The sequence below is a fragment of the Vespa crabro genome, chromosome 11 (genome assembly GCF_910589235.1).
Source record: "Vespa crabro chromosome 11, iyVesCrab1.2, whole genome shotgun sequence".
Taxonomy (NCBI): Eukaryota; Metazoa; Arthropoda; class Insecta; order Hymenoptera; family Vespidae; genus Vespa; species Vespa crabro.
Window position 1 is genome coordinate 2,254,401 of NC_060965.1, and position 20,000 is coordinate 2,274,400.

At 34.9% G+C, this 20,000-nt stretch overlaps 2 protein-coding genes across 5 annotated transcripts in view; both read right to left on the minus strand.

The window, feature by feature from the left end:
- Nucleotides 1–10,550: 10,550 nt before the first annotated feature.
- Nucleotides 10,551–12,759, minus strand: LOC124427979. The gene is made up of 3 exons (XM_046971479.1): nt 12,603–12,759; nt 11,589–11,690; nt 10,551–11,375 (listed from the first exon to the last, which is right to left on the minus strand). The coding sequence occupies exons 1-3, from the start codon at nt 12,667–12,669 to the stop codon at nt 11,248–11,250; spliced, it is 297 nt and encodes a 98-aa protein (XP_046827435.1). The 5' UTR covers nt 12,670–12,759; the 3' UTR covers nt 10,551–11,247.
- A 2,112-nt stretch (nt 12,760–14,871) lies between these two features.
- LOC124428077 (discoidin domain-containing receptor 2-like) overlaps nt 14,872–20,000 on the minus strand; it is a 65,968-nt gene continuing 60,839 nt past the window's right edge. For all 4 annotated transcript variants that reach the window (XM_046971683.1, XM_046971685.1, XM_046971684.1 and 1 more), the window contains 6 exons: nt 19,483–19,883; nt 19,143–19,280; nt 18,575–18,918; nt 18,120–18,354; nt 17,833–17,982; nt 14,872–17,722 (listed from right to left, as the gene is read on the minus strand). In XM_046971683.1, coding sequence (XP_046827639.1) covers nt 17,573–17,722; nt 17,833–17,982; nt 18,120–18,354; nt 18,575–18,918; nt 19,143–19,280; nt 19,483–19,883 — 1,418 coding nt within the window. In that variant the 3' untranslated portion in view covers nt 14,872–17,572. The remainder of the gene's footprint in view (nt 17,723–17,832; nt 17,983–18,119; nt 18,355–18,574; nt 18,919–19,142; nt 19,281–19,482; nt 19,884–20,000) is intronic.

A 20,000-nucleotide genomic window follows, 5' to 3' on the forward strand; every position in this document is an offset into this window, starting at 1 on the left:
ACCATCTACCTACCAATAGTTATATAGGAGTGCAATATAAGTAGACAGTCAAGTTTTATCATATTCTATAATAATTATAAATAAATAATATAAAAGTTAATAACAATTAAATATTTGTTCGTCATTGTCTATGTTTATGTGCCTTTATATATCAATAATATTCTATATATATATATAATATATTAATTATTATTGATTTTTGAAAAAAATCTAAAAACGTATAAAGATCGAGTATTGGGCATAATGGGCCAGTCGAGGGTCGACATATAAAGGGAAGCAGCCAAACGGCCTGTCCCAGTCTCGCTCTGTCCTATTCGAGATGCCCTCTGGCTAAACGGCCATGGCCAACAACATCGTTCCAGATAGCCTGCAGCACTTCTAAACCCATTGGACGATTCTGCTCGCATACATAAACTTTGTCAGGGACAAAGCGACACGCTCTGCTCATACGTGCTGCTTTCAGTTAGATAGAAATGGCCACGACATTTGGATACCTCGTCATCGCCGTCATTCGTTTCCGATATTTTCTTTGGGGGAACGGTATTTCTCAATGCGGTACCGTTGGATTTTCAAAAGAACTGGTATTGCTGCTAAGAAATATTCCGTTGTTGAATAAATTTTATTTCAATGTTATCATTAATCCCTATACCGCGAATCTCTCATTAACGAATCTATCTCTCTCATTTTATCGTTTAGATTAGAGAACGAAAGTATGTATACATGGAATGATATCATTAAAAATCTAAAAAGAATTAGATCGAAAACAATTGTTCGACGATTGAATTAATCTGTCCTGAGGTATTATTGTCGTGATTGAAAAAAAAAAAAAAAAAAAAAACAAGAAAAAAAAAAAAGAAAAATGAAAAAGAAAAGAACAAAGAAGACCTGTTCAATTCTTTCGATATAATTAATTGTGAAAGAAAACCCTTGAATGAACAGTTCTATTTTGTATTTGTCAATTTCATTGTATATATACTTGACTTTATCATTTTCTTCAATTCGTAATAACTTATACGGATTTTCCTTTCCCGACCTTTCCCTTTGTTCTCATCTATTCTTTCATTCATAAAACCCAATGAAGGCGTAATACGCGTTACCACGTCAAAGAAAAAAAAAAAAGGAAGGAAGATACTCCGGTAGAGAGAAGCATAATAATCGGTCGTAATTCAAAACCATGATGCTTCTTCTTCTACATATGGAAGAACACGGTGGTGGGGACGTGGCGGGGCAGGAGGGGGGGGGGGGGGGGGGGAGGGAGAAGTGGGAAGAGGATGGCGGGTGGGAGAGTAGAGTGAAGGTAAAGAGAGAAGAGAACGAGATGAGTTGGGTAGAGTGGGAGGTACCGAGAGAGACAGAGAGACAGACAGACAGACAGACAGACAGACAGTGAGAGAGAGCGAGAGAGAGAGAGAGAGAGAGAGAGAGAGAGAGAAAGAAGAAAATAATGTCATGTTTTTGTATCATACGATATACAGACTGCCGGCATAACGGACGAGTATACGCTCGGAGCGTTCAGCAGGATGTAACGCGAAGAGTCCGAGTGTAGCCCGTGGGTTCACATATTTTAGGGAGAGCCCTCCCTCTAACCCCCCACCCCCGCCCCCATCACCCGTCCCACCCCACCCCTTGGTTTTGCTCAACGTGTCTTTGAAACGGGTCTCTTGCTTAAGGCGAGAATGCCGGCTGCCCACCTCCGATCCCTTTCTCTTATCTTTTTTCACTTTCTCTCTCCCTCTCTCTTACTCTCTTTCTCTCTCTCTCTCTCTCTCTCTCTCTCTCTCTCTCTTTCTCTATTTCTCTTTCTTTCTATCTCCCGCTTTATCTCATTTCTCGAGCGATCATCGCGGATAAAAGTTATCTCGCGAAAATCAGCTTTCGAGTTCTGCATCGAGCCTCGATCGACCAATAATCATCTTTGACGACAGCGTTTACGAATTCCTTCGGTTGATCTAAAGATCGATAAATCGATTACATACTGAAAGATCGATCGTGTGGCCATATCTATGGTTCTTTTCTTTTTCCTTTTTTCCCCCCCCCTTTTTTTTTCCATTTTCCTTTATTTTCTTTTCGTTCTTTTCTTTCTTTCTTTCTTTCTTTCTTTCTTCCCTTTTGTTTGTTCGTTTGTTTGTTTGTTTCTTTCTTTCTTTCCTTCTTTCCTTTTAATTCTTTCATAGATTTGACGTCATGAAATATGTATATAGGATTTATTGGAAATATGATTGACTTTTAAAAGTTTCATTGAGAAATTATTCTTTCGGTTAAAGTTAAGTGATGAAAATTTTTTAAAATAGAAATATCGTTATCGCGCATAGAGAAAAGCCATCGGAATAGATCATCAAAAGCAACCAATGGCTCTTTTGTGTAGGTATATTGGATGTATCGAAGGGTGAATAGATGGTTGTCCATGATGTCTTGGCTGTGTAGGCGTGCGCTTACTCGCGAGTTACAAAGAAGAAAAGAAAGGACAGAGATAGAGGAATGGTGATAGAGAGAAAGAAAGAAAGGAGAGAGAGAGAGAGAGAGAGAGACGAGAAAGAGAAACAGAAAGAAAGAGAGAGAGAGAGAGAGGGAGAGATCGAAGGAACGAAGGAACGAACGGAACGAACGGTCTTTCTCTTCGCCGCTTACGTGACCTCTGGTGGGTGTATGTTTAACCTTTTCGATGGTAGTCGACGAAGAGGAGAATATGGCCAGCGGGCCCCCCAGAAACGACGATCACCCACGCAAGCGAATGTAAATTACCGGAGGCTGTGAATCATTTTGAGAAGATCCCAGACGGACCCCGAGGTCCTTTTTCTTCGTCCTCGGTGCCCCCCTTTTTTTCTCCCTTTCTCCTCCTCTTTATCTTCTCCTCCGTCTTCTTCTTCTTCTTCTTCTTCTTCGTCTTCTTCTTCTTCTTCTTCCACTTCGTCTTTTACTATCTTCTCTTTCTTTCCTTTGCTCATTCTATTCTCTTCTCTTTTCTCTTCTTCGTCTTTGTCTCCCGTTCTGGTACTTACGTAAGGTAAGAGAACGCTCCTTGAGAAAGGCAGCCGGCTCCCATAGGTGGCCGTGGGACGTGCTCTGGGCCCCAGTTCTCCTCTTTCTCCTCTCTCTCTCTCTTTCTCTTTCTCTTTCTCTCTTTCTGCCTCCCTCTCTCTTGTTTTTCTCTTGATATTTCTCTCTTTGTCTTTCTCATTCCTATACGATCGAGACCGAACGTAATGTTTATTAACCGCCTCGAGACTGTAACGAGAGCCTTCCAGAAAAATCAAAAACGCGAGGAACGCGGGTGGAACAACCCTCTTTCATGAGATCGACTTGCTTCTAGTCACGCTTCTTATCTTTTTTCTTTTTCTTTTTTTTCTTTTCTCTTTCCTTTTCTTTCGTTTTTCTTCTTCTTCTTTCTCGTTTCTCTTTCTTTCATTTTCTTTTCTCTTCCTTCGCTCGTTGAAAGTCTTTAAGTTCGTACTTAAGCGATCATATCTTGGTTAGATCTAATGTCGAATTTTTACTAATTCGATGTTTATTAATGACTTTCATTTATATCTTAAAAATCTTGTAATTTTAAATTAAACGATGATAATCCCTACGTATATCATATATACATCGTTGTATTATATACATTGTCATGGATTTGAATAAATATGTAAAAAAGGTAATAATCGTTTGCATCGAAAATCGTTAACGTTTTTGGATCACCCCAAGGTAAAAGGTAACAAAAGATTCGTGTAATTAGAAAGCACGGAAAGACATTTCGCGGCGCGAAGATCGCGTCTCTAACAGAGAGGAGTTACCAGCGAGCGTATTGCCTGTAGCTAAAGTGCAAGCCGTCATTCTAAAGCCGCCGCCGTAAATTCTCCTGCCTCTCGCTCGTGCGAGAGGTACTTTTTTACGGGACATCCTCGTTATTCGAGGGTTCGAGTGGGAGAGAGAAGAGAGTACGGGGTAATCCACCTTTATGTTTTCCATTCCACCATACATTTTTTTTCCTCCAGAAACTTGGCCGGTCAAGAGAAATATATTATGTAGATATAAATATATATATATATATATATATATATATATATATATATATATATCTTTTCATTTGGAATGATTCTCTTTAGCCCGATTAATTATGTTATTGTGATTGGGTTGCGTGATAACATCGCGATAGCTCGTATTTCAATCTCTTTCGAAAGAGAGAAACAGAGACAGAGAGAGAGAGAGAGAGAGAGAGAGAGAGAGAGAGAGAGAGAGAGAGAGAGAGAGAGATAAACGCTTCTAACGAGAGGTTGGAACAACTAGTATTAATCTCGAAGTCAGGCTTAATAATTCTCAGTTGGGCGTTAAGTATTGCCATAACACGGTAGATGTTAAACGGTGTTAGGATACTTTTACGCATTACTAATGAGATCTACAAGGGTATAAACGAACGCAGTACTTTTTTTTTCTATTTTTCTTTTCTGTTTTTATTATCTTAAGGATAACCTTATCATACAGCGAAGTAGTATTATACTTTCGCAATTGATTACATTCAGAGTTTTCAAGAGATAAAAGCGTACCGGTAAATAATAAAAAAAAAAGAAACATTCTTATTATTCTCATTTATACATTCTATAATCATGAATACTTGATTGAATAGATTTAAGTGAAAAATATCATTATATGAATGGATCTTTGTAATTAATGGTCATTGTTAAAAGTTGAATTGATTTTTCAACTTCTATATGGAGTTACTTGAGGTTGTTTTAACGGGTACGCGTGTACGAATACGACCTATGAACAAAGGCACCTCTCCTCTTACTTTCGGAGGATAAAGATGAAGAGGAGTAGGTGGTGGTGGTGATGGTGGTGTAGGAGGAGGAAAAAGAGGAGGTGAGTCAGTATCATAGTGAGAGAAGAAGATAGATAGATAGATAGATAGAGAGAGAGAGAGAGAGAGAGAGAGAGAGAGAGAGAGAAAGAGAGAGAAACGGAAACGTTGTTAGAGTCGGGCTCGTCCTTCCGGCTCTTTCCCCTCTCTCCCCTCTTTCTATATCTTTCTCTTTCTTTCTTTCCATCTTTTTTTCTTCCTTTCTTCCCTTTCTTCCCTTTCTTCCTTCGGCAAAGTCTGCTTATAGGCAGGCAAGTCCCGAGGCGACTCGTGAAGATCGTGGAGATCGACCGAGATGGCGATGCACGACGAAGGTTATGCCACGTATAGGGCATATTCGCGGCTCGCGCCTTGCTTCTTTTCGATCTTATTTTCATTTTCTCCTTCTTCTTCTTCTTCTTCTTCTTCTTCTTCTGCTTCTCCTTCTTCACCCTTTCTTTCTCAACTCCTTCTCGCTTATTCTCCAAAATGTTCTTGTACTTTGTTCACGATACCAAGCTCACGTGATTCACCATAATTATGAATAATGGCGACACGTAAATAATCATATGTATATATGTATATATATATATACTCGAAAGAATATATCTAGACGTAATAGGATTCAAAAGTTCGTCACTTTTGATGAATAGTTACTATTATCGGTTTAATAAATAAATGGACAAAAATAATGAGGAAAGTATGTTAACGAAGGTAAAAGGAGAAGAAAGAAAGTATTACGAACAGTTGATTTTACCTTTGCCAAGTATAGATAATTCGCCTTCTTTTCTTGTGTTCTTCTCTCATTCTTTTTCTTTCTTTCTTTCTCTCTCTTTCTTTCTTTCTCTTTTCTCTTTTTCTTTTTCTTTATCTATCTATCTATCTTTATCTCTTTCTCTTTTCCGTCTACAAGTAACTATAATTACAAAATTGCCTAAGGGTTGGACGTATTCAACGTAAGGAAACTTGACATGGATCTTCGTTGTATAGGAGCAAGCATCATTTTCATACATTGTTTCGTGAAAATTGCCGGTAAACGTGTATCTTCTTTTAAAAGTTATTTTTCAAGTCAGTTTGAGGTAACAACTAATCTTATCCTTTAAATCATAGTTGAATTGGATTAACTGTTCGATTTAATTTTGTTCAAATTATATCTATTTATATTAACTGAAAATAATTGGATATGTCATTAAAATCGTACACAGTTTATGTATAATATATATACATATATATCTATTTATATATATATATATATATATATATATATATATATATATAAATATTGTAGTAAGAATTTTCTTGAAGAATTTTGTCAGTTATTTTAACCCTTTTAGTACGAACGAAGTCTGCTCTCTCGAAGTTTTTCATGAGTTGGTTTCAGAACACGCGTGAACGTTCCTTGAGGGCACAACACGGTCGGATATCGTCGAAGTCGAGAAAATTATATTTCGCTTGTCGTCGCTTTGCAAAAGACGCGATAAGCTCGGACAACGTGCGGTCATTACTTAGTCCTCTTTAATGAATCAATTTATTGGCGCATAATTATTACACCGAGAGCCGGTACAAGTATTACTTGCCTCATACATATATATATATATATATATATATATATATATATATTTACATATATACATATATACCTATATAAAATACATATATACTTGTTACCAAACCATTTATCTTACCTCGTGCACGAGCCAGAAGTGTGCTTCTTACGCGTATTTATATAAGATGGTTCTATCGCAAATTTTATCTTAAATAAATTCATTCTTTTTTTTTTCGTTTTACTTCCTTTCTCTTTCTCTCTCTCTCTCTCTCTCTCTCTCTCTCTCTCTCTTTTTGATTGATACATACGCAACAATTATTTTTTATCCCGTAGATATGTTAATACGGATTGTTGCTATCATTAATCAAGGACATTTAGTTACGTTTTCGATTTCACGTCAAGTATGTTTCTCATCGTTTTCTTTTTAAGATTCTAAAACTATTTAAGATTCAACGAACAAGACAATCGATTTCGTAACGAGAACGTAGAACGCGAACTGTTTGCGAGATTGTTCTATAAGAATATATATATATATAATACATTTCGAATTTTACACGATTGATTTTAATCGGCATTCACGTTATCGTACATATTGATACTGATCGCTTTGTTCGCGAACCTACCTTTTTTTTTTTCATTTTATTTATTTCTTTTTTTTTTTCTTTTTTCTTTCCTTTTTCTTTTCTTCTTTTTTTCTTTGTTTTTTTTTTTTTTTTTTTACATACATCCGACAAATCTCTCGAGGGGAATAACACGAACATAATCGTTTGAAAATCATTCGTAGATAAAGATCGATTAAGTGATCGTTATCATGTACGATTACGTAATATCGTATTCGGACAAATAATCATGTTATCCATTCGTTCGTTGACACGATAAATTCATTATGATGATGCAATATTACAAACGATATATTTCAATATGTTAAATCTTAGGGATCTATTGATACACAATATTATTTCTACTTGTATTAGTTTCGATGGATAAAATATATTTAGCCATTGTATAAGAAGTTTCGTTCGCTAAATAAGCATTTTTTCTTTCTTTCTTTTTTTTTTTCTTTCTTCCCGTGCGTTTTTTCTTCTTCTTTTCTTTTTTTTTTTCTCTTTCTCCCACGAACAACTTAGACATCATTTTCCCTATAACATTTTATTCGGCACGCGTCGACTCGTATTATCGGATTGATTGTTGATGACTTCCGCGGTATCCATGAACGTAATCGGTGGTGAAACGTTCGCGAAAAACGGTCGCCGTACGCCGGTGGTACTTCATTAATATTTCATTTCGTTGCTTATCGTTACGAAGCCGCAACGCACGAGGAAGCCCGAGGGCATCGTTACTCCCTCTAAGTAAGCGCGCTAGAGCGCGCACGCGCGCACGTCTCGTGAAAGAGGATAGATAGATATTTAGCCGGAGGAAAGAAGAGTGGCCCGGAACACGCGAATAACAAATGTGTCTTATCGAAATTTCTCAAGGAAAGAAAGAATGAGGGAAAGAAAGAGAAAGAGAGAGAAAAGTCAAGAAAAGTAGAACAAATTGAGATGAAAATGACAAGTTTAGCTCGTTCTATAAAATATATCTGTAAGAAGATCGATATAGAGGGAGGGAGAGAAGGAGGGTGGCGGGGGAAGGCGGGGACTGATGGCGTAGAGGATTATACATTATAAATTATATTGATTAATTATTACGCCGTTTTGAAGATAATTACATTTACGATCGTTCACATATTTAATATGACCATGCTCCATTGACCCCATTTCCATCCTCATAGATAATAATTCATTGGTATGCTTTTAATTGTCATAATGGAACATTGTAACATCGATACTGTTATTGGAATCAATGGATTCATTTTTCAAAAGAACAGGAAGGATCATTATTAAGTTCATTTCATGTCCATCAAGAAAATATTTCCAATAAATTTATTCTATTACTAATGGAGAAAATGCATTTTAACCGATGGGAGGAAAAAAGAAATGAAAAACATTGCTTATGCTTATATATTCGATCGAAGTAATGATAATGCAGATATTAATAAGTAGTGGGAAAGGGTGGTGGCGGGGAGGAATGGGTAGGAAGAAGGAAAAAATGGATCCTCTTTTTGTTCCCATATTTCGAGTCCTTATAAGAACGGCAAAATTCCCCTCCTAACTCCTTCTCCCCAACCCCCCCCCCCTCCACACTTATCCTCAAGTCCAACTAATTTACGTACTTAGGTATCACCTTGTATAATATGCAAAACTTTTAGCCATGTGAAGAAATCTTGCCGGTGGAATTATTAGAGGATTCAAAGGGTTGCTCGTTCAAGACCGAACGAGAGAAAGAGGAAAATAAAAAGAATGAGAAGAAGAAGAAGAAGAAGAAGAAGAAGAAGAAGAAGAAGAAGAAGAAGAAGAAGAAGAAGAAGAAGAAGAAGAGGAAGAAGAAGAAGACGACGACGACGGCGATGGCGAAGAAGAAGAAGAAGAAGAAGACGAAGAAGTATGAGGAGGAGGAGGAGGTTGAGAAAAAGGAGAATGAGGAGGAGGATGAGGAGTAGAGATGGGTAGGAAGAAAGAGCGTGGGTAACGGAAAGGAGATGGTTTGGGGGGTGAGGAAGAATAGCCACAGGTCAGGTTGGAAAGGAGATAGAGAAGGAGTGAGGTAAGAGAGGAAAGGAAAGGAACGTAGAGGAATGGAGAGGAGAGGAGAGGAGAGGAGAGGAGAGGAGAGGAGAGGAGAGGAGAGGAGAGGAGAGGAGAGAAGAGGAAAAGAAGAGAGAAGGAGAAGCACGGTCTGGAGTTGCCTGAAGCATCACGGAGCGCATCGTCTCGTTGGTTAGCCTAAGGGTAACGTAGAGCTTCTCTCTCTTTCTCTTTCCTTTACAATCTCTCTCTCTGTCTCTTTCTCTCTCTCTCTCTCTCTCTCTCTCTTCTCATAACCTTCCAGCATAGCGAGGAGGTGGAGGAAGTGGTAGAAGAGGAGAAGAAGGAGACGAAGAGATCGCCGCTATCTCTCCTCGTTTCCGTGCCTGAGGCACGGCGACCGTAGCTCCACCGCACTCGCGATGGAATACACACCTCCACGTTTACCCTACGGCTATTCTTCCTTCCATAGTTAGAGGAGAGGGTATGAGAGGAAGGAGAGGAAGAGAGACTGCATGATTCTGCCGCTTCTCGGCCTCCGGGATAACCGAACGTCCTCTTCTTTTATGTACGTACACGAGCCAAGCAACACAGACACACCCACACACATACACACACTCGTATACATCTACAGAAAACGCGATTGTACGAATGTATGTACGAGTGTGTGTATATATATATATATATATATATATATATATATATATATATATATATATGTATATGTATATGTGTGTATGAACGCGCGTGGGTCACACACATACACACACATACGAGCTATCGGCGCGTTCGACTGCATTGCCTTGGGTGATCTTTTCTTCGATCTTTTTCTCTTTTACTTTCTCTTCTTTTTCCTCTCTTCTTCTTCTTCTTCTTCTCCTTCTTCTCCTTCTTCTCCTTCGTCTTCTCCTTCGTTTTCTTACTTGCTCTTTTACTATAGGTCACTCCCTTTTCTGTTCTTACCTTTTCTCTTTCTCTCTTTCTCTCGTTTTTTCTTTCGAACGGTCTCCCTCTCGATCTTTCTTTCTTTCTTTCTTTCTTTCTTTCTTTCTTTCTTTTCTCCATCCTTTTTTTTTCTTTCTTTCGATTCTTTATTCTCTTCGTTCTTTCCCCTACTTTCTTTTTTTTAACTCTCTTTCTTTCTTCCTTTTTTTATTTATTTTTTATTTTTTTTTCCAAGCACGTATGAAAAGTTCCGATGACTTCAACAAAATGTTACGAAAAGTCAAGTTGCGATTTTTGTTGTTTTCTTTTTTTATCTTGTCTTTTCTTTTCTTTCTTTCTTTTTTTTTCTTATTATTATCATCACGCGATACACTGATTCCTATCGTAATCACTTATATAGATAATGATAGCTTTGAATTCGCTTAGTCTCGTTTTTATCAAGTTTTCGCATAAATTATTTAACGTAGCACATATTCAAAGGAAATAATTCGATTGGCATTAGAGATCGGATATGACATTGATTGGACATGAGTTTTGGTGAAGAATCTTTTTCCGTTTCTTTCTTTTTTCTTTTTTTTCATTTTTTCTTTTTTTTTTTTCATTCTTTTTGCCTCTGTCATTAGCTTTATTAACGCCATTTGACGTCTTTATTTCTTATTTCTAATTTTCTTACAAATGTTTTATCACCACGTATGTACACGTTGTTTGGATTATCTTATTCAAATACAAAAAGTTTTGTTAGAAAGGAAAGAGAAAAAAGCAAAACAAAACAAAGAAGAAAAGAAAAGGAAATAAAACATATGGGATTGATCGAGACCAATAGGTGTTGTGTTGAGATTTGAAAGAATCATTTTAAATGGGCGAGTCACGCAAAAAGGACTCGTTGTAAATCGAATCCCGTTATAATTGTAAAACCAGTCGACTCGCTTTCATTTTGGCACACGATCGTGTACGGCACGCGTCTCTCTGAATTTAACACGAACCCATATATACATTTGTGTGTTAGTGTTCGCGTGTATGTGTGCGTGTGTGTATATATATATGTGTGTGTGTGTGTGTGTGTGTACGTAGGTGGATATACGTATATGACGATGAGCCAATTACGAAATCTTTCAATTTCCCCCCTAGGGATTATCATATATATATATATATATAAATATATATATACACACACACAGACACATATATGTCTGTCTCGTTTAACATTTCAAGTGATCTGTTTACAGATCGATCGATGAAAGAAAGGAAGTTGGTAATTGTATCTCTTTTAGATTAGTTCCTTCTTCACTACGTCTGAATCTTATGGATTAATCAATTCAAAGTAAAATACAACATCTTTGATTATCCGAACAGTCGACAGCTTCACGTATCCAAACTTTGTCGTTGCATTTGTTCATACAGGCGCCAAGAAAATGACGACAGTGTGTTCTGTAGTTGGCTTTAACTGTAAAAAAAAAAAAAAAAAAAAAAAAAAAAAAAGAAAAGAAAAGAAAAAAAAGAAAAAGAAAAATTATAGAAGAGATCGATTACTTCTTCGTATTTTTGTTAATCATAATAATAATAGTAATAATAAAAGTAATATTTTCAACAATGGAATGTTTTTTTTTTTTTTTTTTAGAAAATATTATAGACATAATAATCAAAAGATTCTACTCACCTATACTACAACACGCGTTACCATTCGTACAATTTCCATGTTTAACTTTTATGGAACATTGTTCTTCGGGCAAACAATTCTCTGTTGGACAATATTCCGCAGCTTTAAGGGGGAGAGGAAAAAAGAAAAAAGAAAAGAAAAGACAAATAAATAAATGCATTTATTTAAAATCTCATATATACTTATTGGAAATTTGTTATTCATGTTATTATTAAATATAACGACATCGTATATCTCATAGAACGGAAGAGAAATCGATTGGAAACTTAAGACGGCGAGCGTTGGAAACAAAAAAAAAAAAAAAAAAAAACAAAAAAGAAAAAGAAAAAAATAGATAAATAAATAAATAAAACAGGGAGAAGAAAAAAGAAAAAAAAAAGAAAGGAATTGAGAGTGATATTAGATAGATGACGAAAGATGAAGACTGAATGAAGAAGACGACGAAGTTGATAGAACCGTAGATTACCGAGAGTTTCTTGTTACCTGAATAAATATCAATATCTACGGTGATATAAGGGAATAGAGAAAAAAAAAAAAGAAAAAAAGAAGAAGAAGAAGATAGAACGAACTGAAGAAGGATCCTATTGTTATAGGATAAGTATATATATATAAAAAAAAAAAAAAAAAGAAAAAAAAAATGTCTTTAACGAATTATTCATTATTGTTTGAACAAGAAGGACAATAATAATATCGAACGCTCGTAATATTTCAATATAAAAATCTTGAAAGCAATCTTAAAAGTAAAGTATAACACGTAATGCAAAATAATAATACAATATAAATAAATATAATGAATATGTCATGGGATAATATAAATATTAAAATGATATATGAGAAATAATGAATATGTTTTTTAATTGTGACCCCATCGAATATTATGAAATATAATATAATCTGTCGCAAATTAAAAAAAAAAAGAAAAAAGAAGAGGAAAGAAAAACAAAAGAAAGAAAAAAAAGAAAAAAAAAAGAGGAATATTTATATTCTCAATCGATTAATTGAAATCTCACTTACATGTCAGATGTGTTACAGCGAATGTCAGTATCAAAAGTAGAGTCAATCGGAATATGTAAGACTTCATTTTGTCGGTAGCGTGTATACAGGAGTAGCGTGTCACTCTGACGGTCGACGATTTAATGCTCTCGCTTTCCCACCTCGTGGGACTATATAAACGTAAGGTGACTTGACTATCGCGTACGCACACGCGCGCGCACGAACGTTTCGATGAGAAAGAAATGAGATAGAGATAGAGAGAGAAAGAGATAGTGTTAGAGTTATAGAAAGAGAGGGAGAGGGAGAGGGAGAGAGAGAGAGAGAGAGAGAGAGAGAGAGAGAGAGAGAGAGAAAGACACAAACATCTGCTTGACGCCTTCGCGCATTTCATTATATCTTTTTTTTTCTTTTTTTCTACTCTCTCTCTATCTCTCTCTATCTCTCTCTCTCTCTCTCTCTCTCTTTCTTTTTCTCTCTTTATCTCTATCACCATTCCTCTATCTCTGTCTCTCTTTTTTTCCATTTCTTTTTCTTTTTTTTTTTTTTTTTTTTTTTTTTTCATTCTTTTTCATTCAAAAATCATTTAGCGATATATTACCATTGTGATCGTAAGAAAAACAAAACTTAATTTATAGGTATTCAAGTTCGTATCATTTAAATCGATTTAATACGATAATTAAAGAATTTATTTGAGAAATTTCTTAAGTAACTGTCATCTTTTATTTTTCTTTTCTTTTTTTTCTTTTTTTTTTTTTTTTTACTCTTTCTTACGATTACTTTCTCTTCTTTTTCTTCTTCTTCTTATTCATCCTTTTTTTTTTTTTCTTTTTCTCTCTCTCCCTCCCTTTTTCTTTTCTTTTGGACTTTTACGTACTCCATGCGATACCTCCGTGGTGTAAATTTTCTAATTTTCTTTTTTTTTTCTCTTTCTTTTAATTATTATTATTATTAATTCTTTTTTTTTTTTATTCCGATATTAATTCACATTTGCTTTATCAATATTATTTTACGCGATCTAATTAATTACTTTTGCGTTATTTAATTACTTTTGTATTGTATACTTTCATTTATGTTAATCGTTAAAATTGTAAATTTTTTTTTCCTTTGCCAAATTCATTTTTTCTTTTCTGTTCTTTCTGTTTTTCTTTCTTTCTTTTTTTTTTTTTTTTTTTTTTTATTTTTGTCTTTTTTAATGGATTTATATCATAAGATTTACCTTATCAGAATTAAAACTCTTAATTACATGTATTATCTGATATACGATTTGAAGTAATTTGTAAAATTGATTAAGATATTCGAATGATCTTCTTATTGGTTTAGGTGTTTTAGATTTCACATAATGTACATATGGAATCGTTGAAATTTCTTCAAAGAAAATACTGATAAGAATGATGATCATTATTATTTTATTGCTTTAAGTGAAGAGAAAACAATTCTATTATGTTTTCTTATGAATGTATGAAAATATATAGAGTTGATACTACGAATTCAATAAGGAAATTGTAAGTATTCCTCGAATTATTTCCTCTCTCTCTCTCTCTCTCTCTCTCTCTCTCTCTCTCTCTCCCTACTGATAAAATATAATTAGAATACTTATGTATGTATGTATTTACGTTTTAATGAGTCATGGTCCAATGTTCGATGTATAATGTTAGCAGAAAGTAAATAAGTTCATTGATGCTGTTTGTCAATCAATATTGTAATTGTTTATAAGAAAACTTCTTTGACATTTGTGCTTTTGCAATCGATAATGGCACATGATAATATATAATAGTATGTTTCCTGTTATTCGTTATACTGACCTTCTGGTTAATACCGAGATAAGAAAAACTGTTGGTGCGATGAGTGATCTTCAAATGTTCGTAAACATACACACGTTAAAACACAGACATAAATGAAATACAAAGATACACAGGTAGAATTTATTCTATCAATGTGCACAGAGACACACACACACACAGACACACATATTTGTCCGAATTATGACAAATAATAAAGTATGGAGTGGGGAGATATCATGTCAAGGGTAAAAATTAAAAAAAAAAAAAAAAAAAAAAAAAAAAAAAAAGAAAAAAAAAGATAAGAACGGAAGTAAAGATAGATCTATTTTCTCTCTCTCTCTTTTTTTTTTTGTTTTTTTTTTGTTTTCTTGCTTTTTCGTATCTCTTCCTTTTCTTTTTCTTTTTTTTTATTCCTCTTTTCTTTTCTTTTTGCTTTCATTAACTTTTAAGGACCTTTGTAAAAGACGAGTAATAATTACGACGAGAAGAGTAAAAAAAAAAACACAATGTGGCTTAATCTACATTTTTTATTAATATCACTTAAAGTATAATAATTGTCATTGCTTTCTTTCACTGTGTGTTTTCAAGTGTAAATGAAATGATAGAAGAAAACGTTACAGTAGAAGAAGAAGAAGAAGAAGAAGAAGAAGAAGAAGATGTAGAAGATGTAGAAGAAGAAGAAGAAAGAGGATAGTGGATTTACATAAAGGCATAGCGTTTTTTTTTTCTTTTTTTTTTTTTTCTTATCAGCATACTCCTCGCTTTTCAACTTACACGCTCGTAAAATTTTCTTCCTCGATAAATATACGTGATATAATAATAATAATAATAATAATAATAATAATAATAATAATAATAATAGTAGTATAATTATAATTATAATTATAATAATACTAATAATAATAATAATAATAATAATAATAATAATAATAAGTACTTGTTGCTACGTTTCCAAGTCGAAAAACATGTTTACGATACTAAAAAGTGTCGAAAAAATTGTTTCAGTTAGATAGAATAAGATTTCATATTGACGTCTTTGTCTTATCGATCATCGGATTTTGTTTGTTGAAAGAAATAATTGTAGCAATCAAATACGAACGATAACTTTATCGGAGAAAGAGAGAGAGAGAAAGAGAGAGAGAGAAAGAGAGAGAGAGAGAGAGAGAGTGAGAGAGAGTGAGAGAGAGAAAGAGAGAGAGACATAATTTTCTTTTTTCTTTTTTTTTCTCTTCGATTGAAAATAGGATGGATGCGCTGTTAATTAATCGATCGCGAGATTTTTGACGATTTACAAAATTTCTATTTTGCGCAAAATGTTTTCTCGTTAAAAACGCTCGTAATACTCGGTGATGATTAGATTATAAATGATGAAATTAATGATTATTTCATATCACTCAGGCGCGCTTTCCTCGCTTATTATTATTTAACCGAAACAATCATCGACTAACAAGCGTAAGAGCACCGTTAAAAACCTTCACGGATTTCAATAGATATTCATTTGTATTATGTTTGTTGTTATTGTTTTTGTTGTTGCTTTTGTTGTTGCTGTTATTATCATCGTTATCGTTATTGTTATTGTTGTATGTACAGTGGATAGACTTATTCGTATCGTAATGCCGTGCATATTATTACACATTATCGTTTTCACAATACTGTACAGCGTACACAACGAATTTTTACTCGTAAAAAGGAAAAATATATATGAATTCGCGTTAGGACGCTTCGATTGATTGCATTTTTGATCGGTCGTTAGGACAAAATTAATAACATTTATCGTTCAATCGTATAAAGTAATAAATAAATTCAACGATTTCATGTAAATTGTTATAATCAATTACATGAAACATTCGATTTTTTCTCCTTTTCCTACAAATTTTAGATTCAAGATGGATACGCCTTTACGTGACGATAAAAGTAGTACATGGATATTGTTTGTCGTGACATTGTACGACACATAGTGACATTTCTTTCTTTGTCCTTATCCTTATCTCCCTACCCCTCCTATCCCTAGCCCTTATTCGCTAACCCTTGTTATTTTCACGCGATTCAACGGCACGACATTTTAGTTAAAAATCAAATATCCGTATGATTTCGTGACAATGACGTAGCGTGACAACGAGTTCAATGTCACGGTAACGTGACATCTAAGTTTTCGCGACGACAAAAGGGTCATAAAATTTCGGAATGTCATGACCGTGAAGGAGTACACGATCGATTTCTTTGTCACGTTAAAACGTATACCCTTAAATGTGTCACACATCAACCGATCTTTACAACGAGGGAAATGATTCGACGGAAGTGTTTTTTTTCCTTTTTCTTTTTTTTTCCTTTTTGTTCTTTTTTTTCCTATTTTTTTTTCTTTCTTTCTTTTTTTTTTCCTTTTTTCCTTTTTCTTTTTTTTTTTTTTTTCTTTTCTTTAATCGATAGAATCTCTCACAAGAGAAATCGTTTGCCGCCAGGGTATTGCGTCAGGTCGCGAACAAGATTTTTCGAAGAAAAACAAAAAAAAAGAAAAAAAAGAGAAAAAAAGGACAAAACAAAAAAAGAAAGAAAAGAAAAGGAAAAAGAAAAAAAATCTGTGTCCCTCGTAGGAAAAATACGTAAGTTTGTCCGATATATGCTTTTCTTTTTTTTCTTTTTTTTTCTTTTTTTTTCTTTTTTTTTTCTTTTTCTTTCGTCCGATGTACAGACACGCGCGCACACACATACACACACGCACCCACGCGCACACGCGCACACGCACACACACACACATACATACAGACACACATACAGACGCGCACGCATACTCTGGCAGTCTCTCTCTTATTTGACACGTTATCGTGTTCACGCAAAACGTGTAGCTAATTGTTCGTAAATCCAATCAGCAGGAGCAAAGAAATCTTTAATTAGCGTTTACGGAAGTTTACGGATCTCTAGAACGTACTAAAGATTATAATAATGCGTTTAGATAGGGACATCTTATAACGCAAATAGCTTTCCGTTTATCGGCTCTCGTCGTTAAACGATCTTAGAAAGTTGTTCAGATTCGTACACTCAAACGGAATTGTCCTCTGTATTGGGATAGTATTAGTTTTCAAAGATTTTCACTTAATAGGAGAATGCCGAAGCTCAAATGATACGCGAATACCGTTTCAGATTACTCATAGCCCATCCGATAACGTTGTTATTCGAAACGTGAAACAAAAATTCGTTCAATATTTATCGATGTTATGTGCCTGGTCGATAATCCGCGATCGTGTTCTTTAAGAAAGAATAGATGTCTTTGAAAGATGGTCTTGCTTCTTCGTCCCTTCTCCAACAGGAACACATCATTTTATAAACGTCATCTGGACACATTGTTGGCTTCGGTAGGAATACCTGATAATACGACAATTACGTTAATCATTTTCATTTAATTATTATTATTATTATTATTATTATTATTATTATTATTATTATAATATTGAAAATGAATGAAAAATTCATACTTGTGATTCCTCCCCGTAATACATATGTTCGGCATTTCTAATAACTTGATCATTGGTGAGATGTTGGAATGGTTTTTCTCTGGCTAAACTCATCACTTCCCAAAGTGTTACTGCGAATGACCATGTACTACTTGCACATGTATACCTATCCTAAAATAGAAACGATCATGTTATTCGATGACGTTACATCGATATAATAATAATAATAATGTTTCGAAGTATTTCTTTTATCTCTTTTCTTTTTCTTTCTTTTTTCTTCTTCATCTTCTTCTTGATCTTTTTCTTACCAAGAGAATGCTTTCCCATGGTAACCATCTGATCGGTGCTGGTGGTCTACCACCAATGTCGCTGTAATCCTTCTTATAAAGATCGCTGCACATTGCGATATCCGTAACTTTCACGGCATATGATCGACCAACCAAGCAATTTCTGGCAGCAAGATCCTTATGTACCAGATTCTTTGATTCAAGATACCTCATACCCGAAGCTATTTGCGTACCCATATAGAGGAGACAGTTTTGACTACGGAGATAAGTTATTTATTATACTTCTTTGATTTTTTGTTTCTTTCTTTCTTTTATGTTTCTTTTTCTTTCTTGTTACTTTATTTTTTTTTTTTTTTTGAGGAAGAAAAACAAAAAAAAAAAAGAAAGAACGGTGCATGAGATTACCCCGAGGGTTAACCAAAGGTAGGGCGTATACAAAAGCACATGCTATACCATTTACTTTATTTATATCGTACCTCAGGGTCTTTAGATTGCAGGTCGGTCTTAAAGTTCCTGTAAGCGGTACGCTATACTGAAGATAATGGGCAAGATCACCGAGTTCGGTGTACTCGATGATTGTCCATGGAGCTGGCTCAGCTGCACAGACACCCAAGATCCTTGCCACATTCGGATCGGACAATCCAGATAGAAACCTCACTTCTCTCATTTGATCGTTCGTACCGGGCATGCCGATCCCTCCAGCGTTGTTGCTTATGTGCCCAGTTCGAATGTCGTTGATACAAGTTGGTACACGGGCCACGACCAATCTTGGAGCACTTGGTATAACATCGTCGAGGTCTACGGTCTCACAGACGATAGCCTGATAGGATAGAAATATGAATTGTTTATTCTTTCTTATTGTTTTTTTTTTTTCTAGATGAATGATAAACGAACAATTGTTGGCAGATATGTAACGCTTAATGTAAGCTTGCCATTAGAGATATTTCCTATTAAGAAAATTTTTTTTTTTTTATATGCATATATATATATATATATGTATAAATCGAAATAGGTTCAATAAAATATTATTAGATCGAATAATACTTCTCCGATAGTGCTTGAGCCAAGTTTTTCCGTGGTTCTCAAGCAAAGCCGGGGTACACCGGTTGGTTCGATCTCTTTGCATTTGTATGGCTTGTTCATGCTAGGAGCTATGTTCCAAGTGACGACGGGTGCGGGTATCTGCAAAAGTAATTTATGCCCCGTCATGTTCGTCGCGCCGCCATCATTGCCGTAAGGGAAAAATAAAATCGAGCATAATGGTATATGAGAGAGGGAGAGAGAGAAAGAGAAAGAGAAAGAGAGTAAACGTTTAACGGTTTTCTTCGTGCCTCGTTGATCGCATTCAGATGTTAACGATTTTATATATACAATGATAAATTACCTTGTTAATTGACGGAACATTGTTATGTTGTAATGCAACAGATTTTTCTTTTGGTGCTGTGTGCCAACGTTTTGAATGACCACGATCCATATCTCGACGATAACTTGCTGTCGTTGTTGTCGTCGTTGTAGTCGTTGTTGTTGTTGTAGTTGTTGCAGTAATGATGGCGTTGGTTCCTGTTGTCGTCGTCGTCGTTGTCGTTGTCGTTGTTGTTGTCATATTAAGTTTATTGCTGTTACTGCTGTAACTTTGTAATGTTCTGTAATGATGCATATGACGAGAGATTGATTCGGTTGGCGATGAGGAACAACTTGGTGGTTCCAATATGGAATCTGCTCGACTGTTCAATCGTACGTTTTCTTCGGAGATCGTTGAATTGTCATTTGAATCTTTCGGTGGTTCTATGAATGGAAGAAATTTTTATCAATATTTCATATATGAAAATAATCGTATTACGATTTATCGATGTTCATAATTGATATCTCTTGATAATCAAATAAATATTAGAGGATCGTAGA